The 21,493-nt window shown below is 45.2% G+C and overlaps 1 protein-coding gene across 1 annotated transcript in view; it reads right to left on the bottom strand.

Moving 5' to 3' along the window:
- LOC142578086 (putative 4-coumarate--CoA ligase 3) overlaps positions 1 to 18,279 on the bottom strand; it is a 47,866-nt gene extending 29,587 nt beyond the window's left edge. Inside the window, exons 1-3 of the mRNA XM_075687504.1 lie at positions 18,172 to 18,279; positions 15,774 to 15,867; positions 12,714 to 12,882 (exon numbers count right to left, since the gene is read on the bottom strand). Coding sequence (XP_075543619.1) covers positions 12,714 to 12,815 — 102 coding nt within the window. The 5' untranslated portion in view covers positions 12,816 to 12,882; positions 15,774 to 15,867; positions 18,172 to 18,279. The remainder of the gene's footprint in view (positions 1 to 12,713; positions 12,883 to 15,773; positions 15,868 to 18,171) is intronic.
- Positions 18,280 to 21,493: the final 3,214 nt, after the last annotated feature.

The following is a 21,493-nucleotide window of genomic DNA, read 5'->3' as shown; positions in this document are numbered from 1 at the left end:
ACGCGGCGGCGCGATTTCATGGTGGATCATGCTGGGCACGCGTCAAAATGACGCGCGCGTCCCACCATCCGCGCGTCAATCGCGCCTGAAATCGCGCCATGCGGTTCCGCCTCAAGCGCGCTATAAAAAAAAAAAAGAACGCGAAGCTTACGGGTAAAAACAAAAAAAAAGTGAGCGGCGCGCACGGCATGGCGGAAAGTGCCACCCAAACCGGGGAGTGTGCCTCCCCCCCCCCCTCCTGGCTCTACCAATTGACGTTCCACGTCCGCCGCCAAGGTCTGTGTGTGGTGGCTAACAATCCGCTAACACTCCCAAGGTTCTACTAGGACACATAAATACCAAAGAAATTGGATGAGGAAACAGTGCCGGGGTAGCTCAATTGGTAGAGCATCACACACGAAATGCGAAGGTTGTGGGTTCGGTTCCCACCTGCGGCAAGTTGTTTTTTCATCCACTTTAATTTCAATGAATTTATCGTTTCATTATTCCATTTATTAAGCACAAGTAATTTCCCCTATGTTGTCCGTGGTGTCAGTGTTTGTTGGCTTCTTATGATATGACTAATAAAAATCGGGCCCCTCGGTTAACCCCCTTTCTACCAACTACCCTTTTGGAAGTCGAACTCAACGTTTTCAGCTGCTGGACCAGCCTTCGTCAGAATACTGTAACGCATGAGTATATATATATATATATATATATATATATATATATATATAGCTCAATGTATTTGTTGTGCGTACGTAGTAAATGTTGTCAGGCACCAAATGTGGATTAGCGAAAGGCGCAACCAGTTTCCCAATTTTCATGCGAAGCACATTCTTTGTAACTTCGTGCTACATTCGTGTGGATGACAATCTTTCGCTTTCATTCTACTTCCCCGACCTTGCGGGATTCCGCAGACCTAATTTGCCAAATTGCCTGTCCCTATGCTTCCAGCTGTCGAATTATTCAACCTGGCGCTGCAATAGGCTAGCCTCCTGGTTAGCTAAGGTGGTAGAGCTACCGCCCCGGAAAGGTGTTGGTGCCGGATTCAAATCCCGTGTCACGACGAATTTTTTATCAACTGCATAGATTTATTTGTGAGAAACCTGCGCGAATTTTTTTTATAGATTCATTCTGCATTCGGGTAGATGACAATTTTCCCCTTTCATGATTTTTGCTCCCCTTAAGGGGTTCCGCAGAACTGATTTTCCATGTCGAGCCATTAAGTTGATAAGGAGGGATAACGCGTTACATGGGTCTGATCACGGTTCATTATGGTACGACGCATGTAACCGATATTAAAGAACGATAAGGGGTTATATTGGTCGGAAAAACCCTGATGAAGTACATAAGCACCGATGGGTTGATAAAGGTCGGATCAAATCCGACAACGTTTATAAGGACGCGTAAGACAAGATATAGATGGGACCATGTCTGATAAGGTTGATAAGGACAGATAAAGGTTCATGATAATCGGATCAGTTGTGATAATGCTGATGGCTACTCCTAAGAATTGATCAGGCTCGCATCGAGTTCGAAAGATTGACAACATCCGGTAAGGGTTGATAAAACTTGTATCTATTCCGGTAAAGTTAAGGGTTTATAGTCGTGGACGCATTAAATTTGATGACATTGATAATACACCATGTTCTTTGGAGATGAGACGGCAAGCGGAAGTCATATCACGCCGGCAAACACGAACTCCTTTAGGATAAGGGAGCGCCAGAATTCCTAAGGGAGTTCAAACTCAAGGAAGCTGTCGTGTCACATAACCAATAGCGCATTATTAGACGAAGTCGTTAGGGTGCGTTCCATGGTGTTCGGTTTTCCTACAAGTGCAAAAATGCAACTTGTAATACGGCTCGTAGCTACCGCTTACCCCATGGGAGCTGACTGAGCTCAATTGGACGCTTCTTCAGCCTAACCAGCAACCGTTTACATTAACTCGACAGGCCTATTCGAGCCCGACAAGCGGAATATACCCACTTCTTTCAAGCTCTAGTAAACGCGTAGAAGGACGATAAAAACATGGCGCCAACCAGCCTAGTTACAAAACAATGTGTTTATTTAATATCTTTCGAACGTTGCGTTGCTGGCAGAACGCTAATGAGAAGGCCTGATGAGGCCGACGCACCCTACAGGGGCTTGGCAGTCGTACACGAAAACATACAAAGATACAGCGTAAAAACATTTTCAGCTAGCAAGCACAAGATAATAAACACACGATAGCAAGCAAAAGATAACAGAGTTGGTATTGTTTAGCTATACGTGCATCGATCTATATTTTTGTTTAATAAATGCGACATTATTTGACAAACATAATTAGTACGGGTCTCAGGCACAAACCATTTCAAGCTGGTTCGTGTTGAATGCTTAGGCTCTTTACGCTTTAATGCGGACAACTCTAATATAAGACAGTTATGTTTCACAACACTTGCTTTATACCGTCGGAGGAGTAAAGTTCCGTACAATTGAGGAAGGGGGAGGGAGGTTGATACAAAGTGCTGTAAAGATCGGCTCAGTGTGTTCTAGTTGCGGCGCATTCACAATATTTCGAATGGCCTTCTTTTGAAGCAGAGGCAAGCGATTGATATTGGTAAAAGATGTAATACCCGAAACCAAAAAGCAATGATGAGCAACAAATGGGTAAAGCGCATAATACAAGATCTGCTTAACACGCTTCAGCATGAAGTATTTCAGCCGACACAAATTACCAACAACCGTTCAAAATTTGTTCAGCCCGATTTCGACGTAATAATTCAATAATAAATTTTCATTGAATATGGCACCTGGATTTTGACTGCTGGAACCGTTTGGATTGGTGACGAACCCACCGATAAAGAAAGTGGCGGCATGTGAGACAGCTCCCGTGCCGCTTTTATTTTTTCAGTGTTTATTTTAAACAAATTGCATCTAGACCATTCTAGAAGGGAGTGTAAAGAATGTGAGGCTTGTTGCTCAAGATCTGACAAATGTGCGGCTCTGAAGAATAAAGACGTGTCATCTGCGTGAATGAGAAATGTTGGGTGCTTGCTTATGCAGAAAACGTCATTTACGTACTGGAGGAATAGTAGTGGTCCCGGAATACTACCTTGCGGAACGCCTTAAGGGATGTGCCTGAAATCTAACGAATCATTGTTTAGTTTTACCTGCTGTACTCTAGATCTAATGACTTAATAATTTGAAGGAAGTTCCCGCGATAACCCTAGTGCTCGAGCTTAGGTGATATTATTTTGTGATTGATTTGTGACATTTTACATTGATGCGATCGTCATTCCTATCAACTAGAGACGCAAAGTAATTATTGAAATTGTCTGCCAGCATTTTCCCACTGACAGGTCCATTGTCCACTAAAAGTTCAAGCACACCAGTAGCAGTTGTATCTCGATTTAAAGTTCGGTCGATGTTCTGCCACACAAGATCGCTCGTTTTTAATAAGCATTGATGGAACAGTATTTCAATATATTCTTGTTTCTCGTGACGAATAAACGACGTAAGTGGGTTTCGGCATGCTTTAAATTGTACAAGACCATCAGGTGCCCTGGTTTGGATAAGCGGTGATAAAGGTCGGTTTTCTTTTTAAACATTTTAAGAAATTCTGCGGTTATCCATAGTTTACAAGCTTTGTGGGGCTTTTTGAGTTTTACAAGAGAAAAACTTTGTTGATATAAAGATTTAAATGTGGCAGTAAAGGCATTGTAAGCATCAGCTGGATCATTTGGTTGCGCACAACATTCCAGTCAACATTTGCAAGTGTTGCAAGAATGTAATGTAAGGTGTCATTATGGGGGAGGGGGGGTCGCGCCGGCACTGGATTGTAGGATATATACATTGTTTTTTAGAGTTTACAAACTGAAGAAGCAGGTATTTTTGGGAGATAATCACTTATATGATCATTAATTACTCCACAATTAAGAGGATCTGTTGGGTATTTGCTAAAAAATCCATCTTTTTTCCGTCGTTGGCTGTAATCATGTGGATTCATTTAGGACGAAAATTAAACCATTGCATTGCAATTTGGACTGTATTTCTAGTTTGTTGGCAGAATATGAAAGAAAATTAATGTTGATATCCCAACCTAAAACAAGATTCACGTTGTTCTTTGTGATCCATTGCAAATATTCCTCAAGAAAGCAAGCAAAATTGGAAAATTGCTTTTAGGAGGCCGATAGATAGCAGAGAAGACATTTGTACGACTATGTAGGGAGAGTATTTCGTAGTCATCCTGAGTTAGAGTGAAATCACTGAGAAGGCTGCATTTTCAAGTTTTTCTGTTGCTATCATAACACCCCCGCCTCGTTTAGCAGGACGATCTTGAACATACGCGTTGTAGTTTGGCAACTGTAATACTTCATAACTATTTTGATACCAGGTTTCAGTGATCATTATTATGTTAAAACGGAAGTTAAGTGTGGAAAGAAGCGCTTCAAACTTGTTACCTTTGTTGCGCAAGGATTGTGCGTTGACGTGAAACAAAGACGTCATTTTCCTTTTGAGTGCACATAGCGAATACATAAGGAGAGAGTGATGATTGACACATTGTCTGGTCCGAAAGGAAAGGAATGTCTCCATTACGGGTATAAAAACGTTAAATATTAAGCCAAGCCAAACCCTTGGGTACTTGATCAAATTCACATGATTTTGACACAACTGCCAGCGACATGCCATCAGTTTGCCTTGCCGTTGCTGTAACAGACGTATTTGTAGTCGTGTTCTTTTGCTCAATCCTTCACTTTTTTCAGCCGTTCCCGTTGCCTCTCTGGTCAAATCTTCAAGCACGTACCTATTCCCACCTTGATTCGCGATCTTTTTTCTGTTTTCCCACCGCAGATCTCGGGTTTCTTGCTTTCCAAGAAAAACGGCAATGAGGGGTCACGACCATAAAAAACATACAAGGTTGAATATACTGTGGTGTCAAGTCGGGACAAGTTATACAAGAACGCCACGTAGGCCAGCGTGGCGAACCAGTCGCGGTGATTCTTGGAGACGTACATCGGCAGCATCTCTTGATTGTTCAGTTGAGACGTTCCGTAATAGCGTTTCTTTGTGGGGGCACGCGGTAAACAGCTTGTGCTCAGTAGCACAAGAGCGGAGGAGGTCGTCGTCCATTCGAGGCAAGAACGAGCGGCCGTGGTCTGTAACTGTTGAGGCGCCGCGCGGTGGAGAGCGCAGTCGTGGAGTGGAAAATTAGCGACGTCTGTTGCGCCCAAATTCGGAAACGCCTTTGTTATCACGTAGCGTGTTGCGTAATCACTAGCGGCGATGATGCACTTATTTCATCTAGTTCTCATCGGAAAATGGCTCAGCAGCTCAAGGTCTACGGAAAGAACGGAAAGGTCTACGCGAAAGAATTTCAATAGGATGAAGTCGTCCGAGAGGTGGCAGCGGAGGTTTCTTCCGCACTGACACAATTTGCAAGTTACGACATAACGACGCACAGAGCGGTTGAGACCCGGCCAGAAATACCGGCGCCGTACGCGGTCGTATGTACGCGAAAATCCAAGGTGTCCCGTCGTCGGTGGATCGTGAAGTTGTTCGAGAGCGACGGATCGCAGTTGCCGAGGAAGGACAAGGAGCACACTCGCGGCCGTCAGGGTTGATATTGTCACGCTGTAGTGACGGTTAAGAAGGCAGCAAAACTGATTAAGGAAATGAGCGTTTTATTGGGCGAACTTGTGCCCTCAAAAACAGGTTACACTCAAAGAACAACGGTAGCGGCGAACACATTCTGCGATCGTCGAAAATCTGATCAGAGGGTCAAGCGTCGGCTTTTATACAGCAGTCGTCGTATGTTCCAGACTAATCGTTGGGACCACAAAGTTCTGCACAAATCGCGTCGGGCGATGAAATCAGGGAACACAAGGTTCAGTGACAACAGACAGCGGATAGAAGCATCGATAACATTCCAGCAACTTCGTATACATGCAGGCGCGTCCTGCGCTGTGCGATAACATTTGTTAGGCGGCGAAACGTGGTCGCCCGATAAAGTTAAATACACGTGTCATTACCCCCTCTTACAAAGCATCGACCCGATGCTGCAAACAAACGAAATAAACAAAAGCACTCGTAGCAAAGAAAACAATAAAAATAAGGAAGTTCGTCAGCGTCCGTAAAAGGGTTTAAGGCGCACCACGTGGACAACTTCAGGTCGTACGCGGTGCCGCTGTGAATGCGAAATGCCGTCGAGTACGACCTCATAGTCCAGAGCGCCAATACGTCGGATGACCTTGCAGGGTCCGAAATAGCGTCGGAGTAGTTTCTCACTGAGTCCTCGTCGGTGTATCGGGGTCCATACCCAAACATGGTCGCTGGGCTGGTACTCGATGAAGCGTTGTCGGAGGTTGTAGTGTCGGCTGTCGGTTTGCTGGTTCTCAAACCGCAGGCGGGCTAGCTGTCGGGCTTCTTCGGCGCGCTGGAGATAGGTAGCGACGTCAAGATTGTCCTCGTCAGTGACGTGCGGTAGCATGGCGTCGAGCGTCGTCGTCGGATTCCTGCCGTATACTAGCATGAACGGCGTGATCTGTGTTGTTTCACGCATCGCCGTGTTGTAAGCGAATGTTACGTACGGCAGGACGGCATCCCACGCATTGTGCTCGACGTCGACGTGCGTTGCTAGCATGTAGGCGAGGGTCTTGTTCAGGCGCTCCGTGAGACGATCCGTCTGCGGATGGTATGCAGTTGTCCTCCTTTCAGAGCTACGCTGTAAAAGCCGTTCCTCTGTCGGTGATGACGACTTCTGAAGCGCCATGTCGCAGCAGGATGCTCTCGACGAAAAATTTCGCCACTTCGGCTGCGCTGCCTTTCGATAGAGCTTTAGTTTCAGTGAAGCGGGTGAGATAGTCCGTCGCCACGACGATCTACTTATTCCCGGATGTTGACGTCGGAAACGGCCCCAACATGTACATCCCCATCTGCTGAAAAGGTCGGTAAGGAGGCTTGATCGGCTGTAGTAATCCCGCTTGCCTTGTCGGTGGTGTCTAGCGTCGCTGACAGTCTCGGCATATCTTGATGTAAAGGGCGACATCGGCGGTTAGGTGCGGCCAGTATTACTTTTCTTACCTTTCTTATATCCTCGATTGCGTCCGGCAGAAACCGAGGTGCCCAGCGGTCGGATCGTCATGTAGGGCGTGCAGTACCTCTGGACGCAGCGTCGACGGAACAACAAGAAGGTAGTTGGTGCGGACTGGTGAGAAGTTCTCCTTCGCGAGTAGGTTGTTTCGAAGCGTGAACGAAGACAATTCACGCCTAAATACCCTAGGGACAACGTCGGTGCGTCCTTCCAAATACTCGACAAGGGCTTTTAGCTCCGGGTCTCCTCGTTGCTGTTCGTTGAAGTTTTCCGTGCTTATTATTCCAAGGAAGGCGTCGTCATCCTCGTCATCTTGCGGCGGCGGGTCAATGGGGGCGCGTGATAGGCAATCGGCATCTGAGTGTTTTCGTCCGGACTTGTAGGTTACAGTGATGTCGTATTCTTCTAGTCTGAGGCTGCACCGTGCCAGCCATCCTGAAGGGTCCTTTAAGTTAGCTAGTCAACACAACGCGTGATAGTCGCTGACCACTGTGGATGGCCTCCCATATAGGTTCGAGGGATCGCTTGACTGCACGGAGGAAACACGAAAGTGTTCATGACAAACTTAAGGAGTTCAAGCACGTCAACAACGGCGGGACGATCGGATACGTGAGGAAATTCTGGAAACCAGCAGTGCGTTTTTCCTCTCGGCTTCTGCCGCATCTACCCCGATGAACGGAGCTCCCGAACCAGACTTCGACATTAATCCAAGTCATCCCACGCTTAAGCAACAACAGCTCAGAAGTCTACTTCAACGATACAAAGAGTGCTTTTTGACGTCATCAAGGACTCGACAAACACCAGTCGCAAAGCATCACATGATTACTGAAGAGTGCGCTGGACCACTGCGCCAGAGCCCTTATCGAGGTTCTACGCGAGAACGTGAAGCTATAAGGCACCAAGTCCACTAAACGCTGCGCGACATCATCTAGTCGTCAAAAAGCCCGTGGCCATCTCCTGTAGCCTTGCTGAAGAAAAAGGACGGAACCCTACGTTTCTGCGTCGAATATCGTCGTCTGAACAAGATCACAAAGAAGGACGTACCTCCTCCCACGGATAGACGACGCTTTGGGTCGGCTCTGCAACGCTATATACTTCTTGTCGATGGACCTCAAGTCTGGCTATTGGCCAATAGAAGTCGACGAAAGAGATCGCGAAAAGACCGCCTTCATCACCCCAGACGGCCTCTACGAGTTCAAGGTTAAGCCATTTGGTTTTGTCCTCGGGCTTCGGGCTGGGATTACGGCTTTGCGGGGGCGTTCGGTACATGAACGCACTACCCAGCAGCTCCACCCGATGTCACGTGGTAGTTGCGGCTAAGAAGGCAGCAAAACTGTGAAAAACGAAACGAGCGTTTTATTGGGCGAACTTGTGCCCTCAAAAAACAGGCTACACTCAACGAACAACGGTAGCGGCTAACACACTCGGCGCTCGTCGAAAATCTGATCAGCGGGTCAAGCGCGTCGGCTTTTATACAGCAGTCGTCGAATGTTCCAGACTAATCGTTCGGACCCGCGTGCTTCCACAAAGTTCTACACCATTCGCGTCGGGCGATGAAATCAGATAACACAAGGTTCGGCGACAACAGACAGCGGATAGAAGCATCGATAACTTTCCAGAAACGTCGGATACATGCAGGCGCGTCCCGCCCTATGCGGTACCATTTCTTTGGCGGTGAACCATGGTCGCCCGATAAAGATATGTACACGTGTCAATATTGCGGCGGTAGAGGATGCCGTCGTGCAGCACGACCATGCGGCACGTGTCGTCAGTGCTGCCAGATTGCACTCCGGTGATGAGGGAATGTAAGGATTCGTCGCGTTGTTGTTCAAAGCGCAAGTCGGTCATGCCAGTAAAAGCCATCGCGCAGGTCACCGGATCATGCGCAGCCGGATCAGGGAGATCCACTTGGGGTGACGAGAGAGGCAGTCCAGTGCAGAGAGGCAGTACCTGCGGAGGCGTCCAGTCTTGCAACTGACAATACCTGAAAGCTCCTGGAGCCGCAAAGCCCAGTTACCCTGCTGTCTTGTCGGGTCCCGGAGGGAAGACAGCCAGCAGAGTGCGTGGTGGCATGTAACGACAGAAAACGTACGGCCGTACAGATAAGGCCGGAACTCGGCGACAGCCCAAACTAAAGGCAAGGACTCCTGCTCGGTGATGGAATAATTTCTCCCGGCACCTGACAGCAGGAGGCTGGCGTAAGCTATCATGCACTCGGTACCATTCTGTTTTTGGTCAAGAGCAGCGCCGATGTCTTGGCCGCTTGCGTCAATGTGGACTGCGGTCGGTGCAGATGGATCAATGTGGGCAAGTATGGGGGCGTGGTCAGAAATCCTATGAGAGCGTTTAACGCTTGAGCCTGCTCCGGGCCCCATGACAATGGCGTATTCTTCTTTAGAAGATCTGCGAACGGGGAGAAACGTCGGCGAAATTTTACAAACCGGCGAAAGTAAGAACACAAGCCGACGAAGCAGCGCACGTCAGAAGCACTACGTGGCACAGGGAAACTGTGTACGGCGCGAACTTTTTCCGGATCTGGATGGCCACCCGATGCGTCAAAGAGGTATCCCAACACGGTAATCTGAAGGAACTCGAACAGACACTTTGGGGATTTCAGTTGGAGACAGCCGTTCGGAAGACCGCAAGAATGGCAGCGAGTTGGGTAAAGTGGCTTCCGAACGTGGGAAAAAAACAATGACGGTCGTAAAGGCAACACAGACAGCTGGGCCATTTGTAGCCTCGCAGAAGAAAGACCATCATACGTTCAGATGTCGCAGGAGCATTGCATAGGACAAAGGGCATTACTTTGAACTGATATAAGTCATCCGGCGTGATGAAGGCAGTCTTCTCGCCGTCCATTTTATCAACTAAACTTTGCCAGTAGCCGAATCGAAGATCGATGGAAGAGAAGTGTTTAGCTCCGTGCAAGCAGTCCAAGGCGTCATCAATGCGTGGTGGTAGGTAGAAGTCTTTTCGCCTGATCTTGTTTAAGTGGCAATAATCGACGCAAAAACGCCAGGTACCATCTTTCTTTTTCACAAGGATGCCAGGCGAAGCCCAAGGGCTGCTTCATGGCTTCGGGATGGAGCGAAAATAGTATAAGGGCATTCGTTAGCTCTTGGGTTGGCAACATCGCAGACAGAATGGAAACCAATGTTTCCAAGTTGCTGGCGAACGATGGCTTGTAGGAGGGGAACTGAAAAAGTGGTAGCATCAGGACTCGCAAACGGCAGCAAAGAATTACGCCAAAGGTAGAATTTCCTGCGGAAGTCCTGTCTATTCTGTCCAAAGCGGGCAGATCCAATACCACGAGTTGGAGGATCACATGGTTGCTCGCGCACGTCACCACGGAACGCGGCGCGCTCCCGAACCTAAACGAGACGGCGCACAGGACGGCGCGAGACATGACCCGCCGCGACGAGCTGGGCAACGCCTCTCGCACGATAACGAACACTTCTCGCGCAGAACGGCACAGGCCCACCAGATACAATGTTATTACCAGTGCATATCTAAACGCCAGGAGGATATATCCACGGCCGAGTCCCAAATTGAACAGGAAGCAGGGCGTCGCCTGGAGACAGCTCCAGATGAACACCTTCCCTAATTCGTTGCGTCTGATGCGTATCTTTTCAGATAAGCATCAGGACGACACGTGCGAATTGCGCCAAGAAGAACCAGCAACACTCAAACACATGCTATGGGAGTGCAGTGTAGTTATATGAAGGATGGCATTTGCTCCGGAGAGCCTGTCGTCGAGGTGGACCACCGCGCCGCGCAGCTCAGATCTCGAAATCCAGACGTGTGCAGTCCAGCAAGCCCGTGAGGCAGCGTTGAGGCAGGGCCTTGACGTTCCTCCGTGAGAGACCAGAGCCCGGGTCACGTTAACCTTTGCCGGACGTGCAAGAAAGTTGTATCCAATCAACCATCCATCAGGGCTACGCAAACAGAAAGCTGACGGCGCCATCCCATCCAGTTCACTTCGAATAATTCGCACCACGTCCTATGATGGCGATGCATGCCGCTGTGCGGGTTGATCTTCACACGTAGGCGTTGCGGCCGTATTGGGAAGTCAGGCGAATGGCTGCAAGGCGCGTCGTCTTTTGGCCTGCTCAAATTGTCGGCACTCTTTAATAATAGCATCAACTCTAGAGCAGCTTTTGCACATGAGCAAATTAAAGGTGTCGCCAGCAATGCCCTTAAGCACGTGCCCGACCTTCTGAGCTTCTGTCATGTAGTGATCGGCTTTACGACAAAGTACCAGCACATCCTGGATGTACGAGACGTAGGACTCCGTGGGGGTTGGGCACGGGAGGCGAGTTCCTGCTTTGCGGCAATTTGACAGCCGTCTGGTTTGCCAAACAACTCTGTTAACTTCTCATTGCATTGGTCCCAGCTGGTTACCTCCTCTTTGGGGTTTTCTTTCCCCACATTTGCCGTGCCTCTTAGGCAGAACAACAGCTTAGCTAACATAAGCGTAGTGGGCCATCTGTTGATTCCACTCACGCGCTCGTACATAGCCACCCACTCTTCAGCGTTGGCATCATCGGTCCCACAGAATGTTCCAGGATCCTTGGGTTGCCCAACCACAACCGAACTTGACAGCGACGTAGCTGACGACGGTGACGTAGGAGTCGGCAATATCGTTGATCCCGCGTGCTCACCGTGATTCATCGTGCGGACGGTCATGCGACGTGCACAGCGGAGCTTCGTTTCCAGCCGCGTATCCAGAACCTCTCACTAATATGTCAAGTGGATGTCGTGAGTATAGGAAGATTGTATGGACAATATATATGCAAGATGAGTCAGAGTAGCTAAGATGGCTGACCATCAACATCACGCAGTAGCCAGCGTCCCACCATCTTCTTCTTCCTCTCTCTTCTTTCATCCTTGCTTAACAATATAAATATAAAAGGTTATTAATAATTGTAATTCGGCAACTTAAAGAGCTCTCTACGACGCAGTATTGAGCTGTCTCAACAATGAGCCCACGCAGCTTTAGAAGGAATCGTTGATCGCTATGCGTCCGAATCGTTGTTTAGCACCATCGTCCACACACATTATCTGTATGCCGTAGTTCCCTCGTTCGTGCCGTGCAGATAGTGTGACACAGGTAGTGAAACACATAAAAGCATATCACAAGCTGTTCCAATAAAGATAACGTAACGTGAATGGTGTTTGTGCATGAAAGTGAGTGTGTGGTGTACATAGTTGGGCATGGTATAAATATACTTACATGGCATTCGATCAGTACCCATAATCCACGTTATTTAGGACTATGATCAGGACTGGTCTACTTTTTTTTTCTTTGACACCCTGTTATTGGGCGATATCACGTCAACAAAAAGCGCAGTAACAACATTAACCCCTGCCAATAAGGGAATGCATGCGCATTCTCATTGTTATCAGAATAACTGAGGAAGTAATAATAATACAGCCGTGAAGAAAAAATAAAAATTAAGACTAAATTATTATATAAGCCTCTGTAGTCTGCCCCTAGTGATCTCCTCAAGCACAATTCTTTGTAGGCAGGTTTGAAACATGGGCAATAGCCTTCTCTTTTGGACATAATCTCCTAAAGCTCTTAACGAAGTCCAGTGATTTTGATGCTTTCATCTAGAGAGACAGTTGTTTAAACTCGGTAATAAATATAGAACGTTCTTACCTTGTACTTGTCGATGGCATCCATGATTTCTGTACTGTTCGACCTTGCAGAAGTTATGACGTTGATCCCGCCGTCCAACATCACTATCACAGCGTAAATCATGCCCGACTGGTTTGTAATTGGGTCCACGCCAAGATAAATCTCTCCCTCTCCATATGGTGTTATGAAACTGAAGAAAAATTAAAAAATAAACGTGTTAATAAACGTTCATTAGGCGCATAATAGAGAGCTTTGGTTTAGGGGACGCAAGGCATTGGGGCCTCTAGCGCTTGGGTGCGTTTGCGTTTGGGTACGCAAGCAGAAACACGTTATATGTTAGCGACCCCGAATGCAAGCCGCACTGAGGTCGCATGCGCTCGCAGCGCCATCAGCGTCTGATTGTTCCTGCGTTGTATTTTTTTCAAATATGAAATCAAGCACACGAAGTACACTAAATTATTTTTACTAAAAGGAGTTCCCATATATGTAAAAACGGTATCTGTCGACACAAGGCAGATGATTTATAACATTATCAACGCGGCTACGTTACGACTGAGGCCGAGCTGAAGCAATCCATCCGTACGTTTGGGAAACTGTAGTTAGCCGTGTTGTGCAGCGTAATCCGTTGTGTTTTGATTATTTAGAGCCTGCTGCAAATTCTGACATGCCGCAATTGCGGAGACAGCTTCTCTGTGGGCTATGCGACCAGCTTCTTTATTAGCACGTCAGCCGTGGAATGCACACATGCACACGTCCTCGCCGGTGCAGCCATGTTCTCCGTCTGTGTGGCGAGACGCTCGGCTTGTCTCGGCTGGTCTCGCTTCTCGTAAATTTTCGTACACCACGAGAGTCACATGGCTAACGCGACCTCCCTTAAGCAAATTTTTAATGTCTTATTTTAGAAAGCCTTTTAAATTTTTTCTATACATCTCTGTTGTGTTTGTTTTGATTGCCCATATAATTTTCCTGTAGCGCTCCAAAGTTTATTTGGCTACCGCGTTCTTATAGGAACTCTAAAGACATACTTCTATAGAACATTTCTATCTGCATTTCTGTTGCTTTAGAGATGCTAAAGAGAAATTTCCGTAGAATATTTCTATCGAGTTGCTTTAGAGATGCTAAAGACAAATTTCCATAGAATATCTTTATCGAGTTTCTTTAGAGATGCTAAAGACAAATTTCTATAGAATATTTCTATCGAGTTGGGTTAGAGATGCTAAAGACAAATTTCTATAGAATATTTCTGTCGAGTTGCTATAGATGTGCTTAAGAAAAATTTCTATAGAATATTACTATCGAGCTGCTTTAGAGATGCTAAAGACAAATTTCTATAGAACATTTCTATGGAGTTGCTTTAGACATGCTAAAGACAAATTTTAATAGAATATGTCCATGCACTTGCTTTCGAGTCCCTACAAGCAAATTCGTGTAGCAGCTAGGCCGATGTGGGTAAAGTGCTTGCAATTTACCAAAGCTTTACTGTAGGCAATAAGAACTACAGTAAATGCAGTGGCAAGAAATGGTGCTACAACCACAAACTATTCTGTTTGAAATGTTTATTGCACTTCAGACTAGATACATGCTTCATATACGTTACATACAAGCTTCAGACTAGAACTTGAAACACACAAACTGTAGCTGTCAACATGCTTCTCGGGTCATGCTAGTGGTGCAAACACACGAAACATGAGGTAAAAAAAAATCAGTGGCAGACTTGATTACAGTTGGCGCCTGGCAATAACAGGCTTGACTTGGACAAGAAACCTAACGAATAAAACTGCAAAAGGAGTGCCTGTTCCAGCAGTGCCCATTAAATGGTCGGATACTAAAGCCTGAAAATAAACTGATATGAATGTGCACTGCAATTTTGTGTCAGCCTCACAAAACGACACAGCATTTTAGTCTACGTTTACGTGTAAAATTAACCCTGGCAGTCCATGCAAAAATGTGGCAAACAGTAGTTTTCATAGAGAAGTACACCATATATCGTACAAAGTTTAAAAGCTTCAATTTCGTTGTAAGGGAAACAATTTTGAGATCAAAGCCAATATTCTAAACTTAGGCTTATAAATACAAACCAGACCTAGACACGCAATGCCTAAAAAAGAAATTTAGCTCGGGAGCTCCTATGTAATGCACATGAGCAGTAAAATTGTTTTTCTGGGCAACTATGGGACCAAATTTGATGAGTTTTGATACATTTGAAAATTTTTAACTCGTAGTTTTTACATTAACGCCATCAATTTTTATTAAAAATTGCTGAAGATAACAAAACTTCAACAAAGATAACTTACTCAGTTTGCAACTGTAATTAAAAAAAGAACTAGCACAAGTTCTTTATTTCTCTAAATTTTCCTGCTCAAATACATCCAAAATAATGAAATACTTTTGAGACAACCACATGACTAATTTGAACTAAGTTTGTGGCATTTGAAACTTCTACTCGTTGCAGGAAGAAATATTTGGCAGGTTTAAGAAAAATAATACCACGAAGCTTAATAATCCACGTCTCTGGGCCAGAAACAGATATCGCAGTTCTGCAGACTCCATCTGCTTTGTCTAAAGTCAAGAAATTTGACATGTGAATTTACAGCTTACATGAAACTGTTGCCATGTTTGAGAGTTTCGCGCATCTACTCATAAATTAGTGATTGTATATTAGAGCACCATATGGTATCTCAAATTTGCCAGATTAAATTATGGTATTAGGTCCAATAGAATGGTGAACGCATTTTTACTTATCAGTAACATTTGTTAAACTTACAGATTTGTTTCTTCAAAATTTGCAGTTTTCATTAATTCGTAACAAAAGCAGACTAGTTCTCCAAAAATGTTTCATCACGGTACTGTGCTACGTGAATTATGTTTCTTCGAATAATATGTTTACTTTGATGCAACAATATTTCTTTGTTTTACCTGATTCCTTGTTGGAAAACTGTACAGCATTTATGAGCTATGAATAAGCAGATATTAAGTGAATAACTAAACAAATAAATATTGCAGTTTGTTTTAGCTTTACACCCCCAGGATGACCTGTATGGAGCTTTGGCTACTGCTCACATGTTGGAAGTTCAATCTTACACGATCTCCTGCTATTTCACTTCCAAGGAAAGGAGCAAGGAAAGGCTAGTTTTCGCCCTCATTTGGTCCATCTAGTAATCGGCGACGGCGGAGCCTGGAAAATACAATTGAAGATAATTTTCAAAAGGTGTAATGAACATTCAGCCATAATGTATAAGCAGGCACAAACATGTCACAAATATCTGTATAGTTGTAGCACTATGCTAAGTTTCAATTCAGTATTTGAGAAAAAATTATACCAGGAAAGTGGCAGAACGCCCCACCTACCTCACCACTCTGCCAAACAGCGGCAGTTCTTTTGAGGATAATATTTAGGAATATTTTTTCTTTCCCAAGATTCTGGGACATCAGCACTGGGCCATTGTGCCGGGCACTAGAATATCATTGCTAAGTACAAAAAGTATCTCCAAACGACAACAGCCTAGTCACACATTAATCTCATCTTGCAATGACAACACATTCCCATTTATAACATAAACAAGCAGGAACACCCATGAGCTAAGAGCCCTATACAGACGTCACACTATGCATAGAAAACATTTTTGAGAGAAGAGAATGTCCTGCTGGCATCTATTGTTGAGCGGTAGACAACAATAATATTCCATCCACTGATAGCCATAGTTGGTATGTACTATACTTCATGTGCCAGTAATAAATCTCTCACATGGAGCTTGAGATTGAGCAATCATGATGATGCATGTAAGTATCCCTTGTATGGGGACCAATAATGTTTTAAGTTGCTGTCGCAAATTATGTTGGATAACTGCCAATTTGTGGTATTTCCAACATAGTCACAGTGTCACTGTCAGATACAATGGTCACAGTATATTCGTGCTTTTTGAATTATTGAAACAATTAGTTCCTAGTCTAGTACGGGTGTGTACACTGATATGTATCGTAAACGCAATGATAAGACTTCCCTATTGTAATTGAAAAGTTAATTCAGTTTTAATTAAAAAGGGTCCTTCGTGCAACATAGCATGTGAAAAACAGAAAACAAAAATTATGCTGATTACGCAACTTTGGAAATTGACTGCATAACTTCTTTATAGGTCAAGCAGAAGATTTGACAAGAAATAAGATGCCTGAAACTAGTTGCAACAAATTTGTTACTAGGGAGGTTGCGCACGATTGAGTTAACAGATTGTGACCCAGTCTTTTATGTGGGATTCCTCAGCGAGTTTCTTGGTGAGTTTCTTGAGTGAAATGTGACGCTCTCTTAGGGACGTGTTGAGGCACCGGCCAATCTTCTGCATGTACATTTCACCAAATATGCACATGATCAAAAGAATAGACTACACTACCGCTGACAGACACAAGACAAATTTTGTGGTATCTTTAAGCAAGCCTTTCTTGTCAGGGTGCCTATATGTCCAGGAAGAAGAAAGTATGCAGCATATGCACAGCAGTGTTCAAGGGAATTGAGAAAGCGAACAGGCAAGGGAGCCTTGCTCGGTGAAAGGTACCACCACATTTATCGTGTGTGTCACAGGCAGTGTACTGTATCCCTTTCATATGTGGTAAAGCATATATAGGGCAAACTGGCCGGTAGCTTATCATGTGAATAACAGATCACCATATTTCATTCAAAACACCAGTATGGTCATCCAACTTGGCCGTATATTTCCACAACGGGGTTCATGTTGAATAACAATGCTTCATCTGTTCTCATCCACCGTAAAAATTGACTAGTGAAATCGATGAGGCATACCACACATATAGCAAGAGATGTGGGGGATCCTCAATTTTTAATGCAACAAAAAAAGGCATCCTGTGTAGGTCACAAGGCATCCATATCAGTCTGTGCCTGTGTACTACAGAAGTAAATGCAGCATTGAAAATACTTACCTTCATATTAATATTCAAGAAATTCAAGCTCATGAAATGTGTATATTGCAGTGGCTGTTACTATAGGAACAAAGAAGTAACTGCAAAGATATCAGTGATAAACAATGGTGTACACACTTCGTGCTTACACCTGTTACATATTTAGACCACTACACTTCGAATTCCTACATGCACAGAAAGCTGCACGAGATTGTAGAACGAACAGAAAAAAAATTATGCAAATATAGGCTACAGCATATGAAATAGTTTTCACAGAATAAAACCACAATAAAAAGTGATAAATATACCACGCACAAAGCAAAAATAATATATACCTTCCCGGTAAGCAACTTATGGAAAGAAATGCTAAACATCAGGAAAGGTTAGGTATAGTTTTATACAGAACACAATAATGTGGGCACAATGGCTATGCCGACAAATATGTGGCAAGTTTAATAAAGTTGCATAAATAATTATTATCTTAAGTAAGCTGCGTTAAGTAATGTGTGGATCAACTTCACCATGAATGATACCAAGCCCACTTTTTGGAACATGTACATGTCATACACACCTGACATGGCCATCCAGATCACACGCCATGCTGCTGCAGCCACATATCCACGTTGTCTGCATTTCTGGGGGCTCCTCAATCTTGCGGTTTATGTTGTGGGTCACGGCCTCATCACTACAAAATCAGTTCTATGTTAGCTTACGGCATTGGCACACTAAAGCTGTGATATCGTGAAAACATGCAATCAGCACCTAAAAGAGTCATGAAAACAATGTCTGCACTAATGTGGAAAGAGAGCAAACGCTTGAAATCATTGAATGTCATGATTATAGGGACCTGTACATCCAATGAAATTTCAGACACGCCGCAGCAGCAGATTACAATCTAATCGTATTGTTTTTTATTACTTAGTATACGCAACTTTCCCCTTTCATCTTTAGTTAAGTCAGTTATGTCAGCACATCTTGTCTTGAAAATAAAACTTTACTACTAGCAAGCTGTGATTGGTTTACATTTTTCCCTAGAACTGTTCGTTAACCAAGAACCTCGTAAGCAGAGATTGTGCGCAACGTCGAAGCATTTATAAGCGAGGAAACGCCATTGAAGAAAGAATCGGTGAAGAGGTAGAGGGCTCGTTATTATGTAACTTTAGCAGACAAGCGGGAGCTCATTAACAGCTGCACAAGGTGAACACAGTTTGCGAAACTTTCCTCAGTGGAGGGAAACGCTTATCAGGATTGTCAAATCCGCACTGTGGCAATAAAGTTGCGTACATAATTCTTACAACCACCGCGCAACACGTATCAGCACAGGTTTCACTGTTGTCGTGAGTGTGCCACTTGCTACGTTCGCAAGGCACTACACTTCTACACACACGGGAAGAACACAACATGCACGAACGCACGTGTAGTTGGGAGGCACCATTGCTTACCGTTTGAACAGTACGACGAGGTCAAAAGGCACTCTCCAAGTTTCCGTTGCTGCCTCCGCGATGTTACTTGCAGCATACAAGCCGCTGGGTAGTGGACGAGCTGAGGCACTCTAATAATACGCATTACTTCTTTGCGACGTCCACCAAACTTTCCACGACAACCATCGAAGACAAAGGAAGCGCTCTCCAAGGCATGAAAATCGTTGGTCTATAGTTAGCCGGCGTGCAACGCATGCGGCGTGTTTACAGCGAGACGCAAGCCATCTTCTGGCACTTCCGTGATCGCGAACTACTTCTCATTCATTACAGCAAACCTAATAACACACGATCAAACAAACACATCAAAGTAGCTCGCACAACTGATTGAAGACGGAGCAATAACACCACGCCGTATCGTCGTATTCTACCGATCGCGTAGAATACGAAAATACCATCTACGCGATCACCGCCTGTATAATAGTGCAGCCGTTGTGGCCTCCGTGATTCCTACAATAACAACCACTACAGCCGGTTCTACACCGTTTTGGTCCGAACTACATACATATGTTGCGAGACAAGAAGAAACATTGATATGCTCATATTGTGTGCGACACTTTAGGGCACAAGTAAATTACATGCAGTATTCTTGCTTGTGAATCGCCTAAGACGCATGCAGTCAGCCAAAGCATGGTCTTCAAGATCTGAACAATTTACCCTGAGTGAGCTATTGCGGGGGTGTGATTTTAACAATTCCAACTTTGGCCACTAGCCTTAAAGCCCTAAATGACGTTATGCGCAGCCGTTACCTGCGCCGTCACTTCGTTTCTCATTGAAGTAACTTCCTGCAGTCGTTTAAATGTAGCCCAGAAATTGTTGACACAACCTCGGAGGTACACGTGTGCGGTGTGTGATGTTTCCGTGCGCTTTCTATCTGTGTCCCTCGCCCAGCAACAAAAATACGATGATTTTTAATTTTAACTGTGATGCACAGGTTACGCTTATTTGTTCCGTATTTTGCTTTCGCGGCGGTGTGCTTGTCGTGCGCGGATCGCACTCATGTTGTCCGTGCCTTCTCTGTGCATTGTGTGACCCACGAAGATTCCTAAAAAAAAAAAAAAACTTCAAGTTTCCGCAGCGTGCATTTGATGCATTTGATTTGTGTATGCCACAGATGTGCGGCGGCATTCGCTTTGTTCCCGGCCGAAATGTTGCAGTCACTGCATGCAAGCAAATAGATATGACGAGGCTGCTAACGCGTAGTTTTGCGTAGTGTTTCTTGGTTATCATTGGGATTTACTTGCATATGCGATAAAACCACCATGCCCACTTCCATTATATTACTTTAGTTTTTCTAATTTCGATTAGTGTGATGTTCGCCTTAATCAATGAGTGTCTTTTTAACGATGCCGATAGTAAAAAAAACCTCTGAAAAGCATATTGCAAAAACCAGCGTCTTCCAGTGCCTTCCAGTGTGAAACCAGCAGGTTTTTTGGCACTGGATCGCACTGGGTATTTGGCGCTCGCTGGGACTCACTCGAGACCAGTGAGAACGCTGGATAAGAGCTGGGCCACACTGGAAGAGGCGCTGGTTGCACTGCCATGACGCTGGGGCGCACTGGTTTTTGCCGTACAGGCGCTGGTTCGCACTGGAAACTGCACTGGTTGTGTTTGTGCCGCGCAGGCTGCTGTACGCCAGGACGAGCGCTGCTGAATAATTAATGTTTTATACAGTTTCATCGCTTGATACTAGCCTCTTGTCCTAAATAACGCTATACCTCGGGGTCATGAAACTCTATTTCGGGTCGCAGCGTGGAATAAAGGTGCGTGAGCTGCCTTGCTTATTCGTACACATTTGACACAGAAGATCACTTTCGTTTTTTGCATTTGCCCTTTTGACAGGGCGGACAGCTAAGTTCTTGAACAAAACCACGCTAGTAGTTCGCACGTAACATATGACTGGGAGTTGTCGCCGTTGTCGCAGTGTTGTGGAGTGCACATGAAATCCAGAAGTCGTTCAAACGCGCTCGAATGGACCCCGAGTTCGAAGCCTATACCGCTGATTGATATTATCACACAGCTAACAAAGCTGAGGTGATTCGCGCGCTTCCACTTTCCCTATTGTACTGAATGGAGTTCTGAGGTTTAATACACGCATTTCAGCTTTCGCCAGCTACCGGCGCCGAGATCGTTCCCCACCGAAGCTTAGGCCTAGCGTATCCGCCGAATCCTGTCTGCACGCTATCGGCGCGTCTAGGTTCAGGAATCAAGAAGTCTAACGAAGATAAATCACGCTATATTTCAAATTGGGCATCGGCGTTCTTAAACAAGCCAGTTTCTCATGTCTACAGTGCCAGCACGAGAAGCGATGAGCGCCGATGTGACGCTGCATAAACGCAGGTATATGTGCGGTCGCCGAAGGCACCCAGCAATAGCCTGCGCTTCTCTGACGAAGATATATCACTAGACATACGT

The sequence above is a fragment of the Dermacentor variabilis genome, chromosome 4 (assembly GCF_050947875.1).
Source record: "Dermacentor variabilis isolate Ectoservices chromosome 4, ASM5094787v1, whole genome shotgun sequence".
NCBI lineage: Eukaryota > Metazoa > Arthropoda > Arachnida > Ixodida > Ixodidae > Dermacentor > Dermacentor variabilis.
Note: the sequence above shows the minus strand (reverse complement) of the source record. Positions and strands in the feature narration are given on the sequence as shown.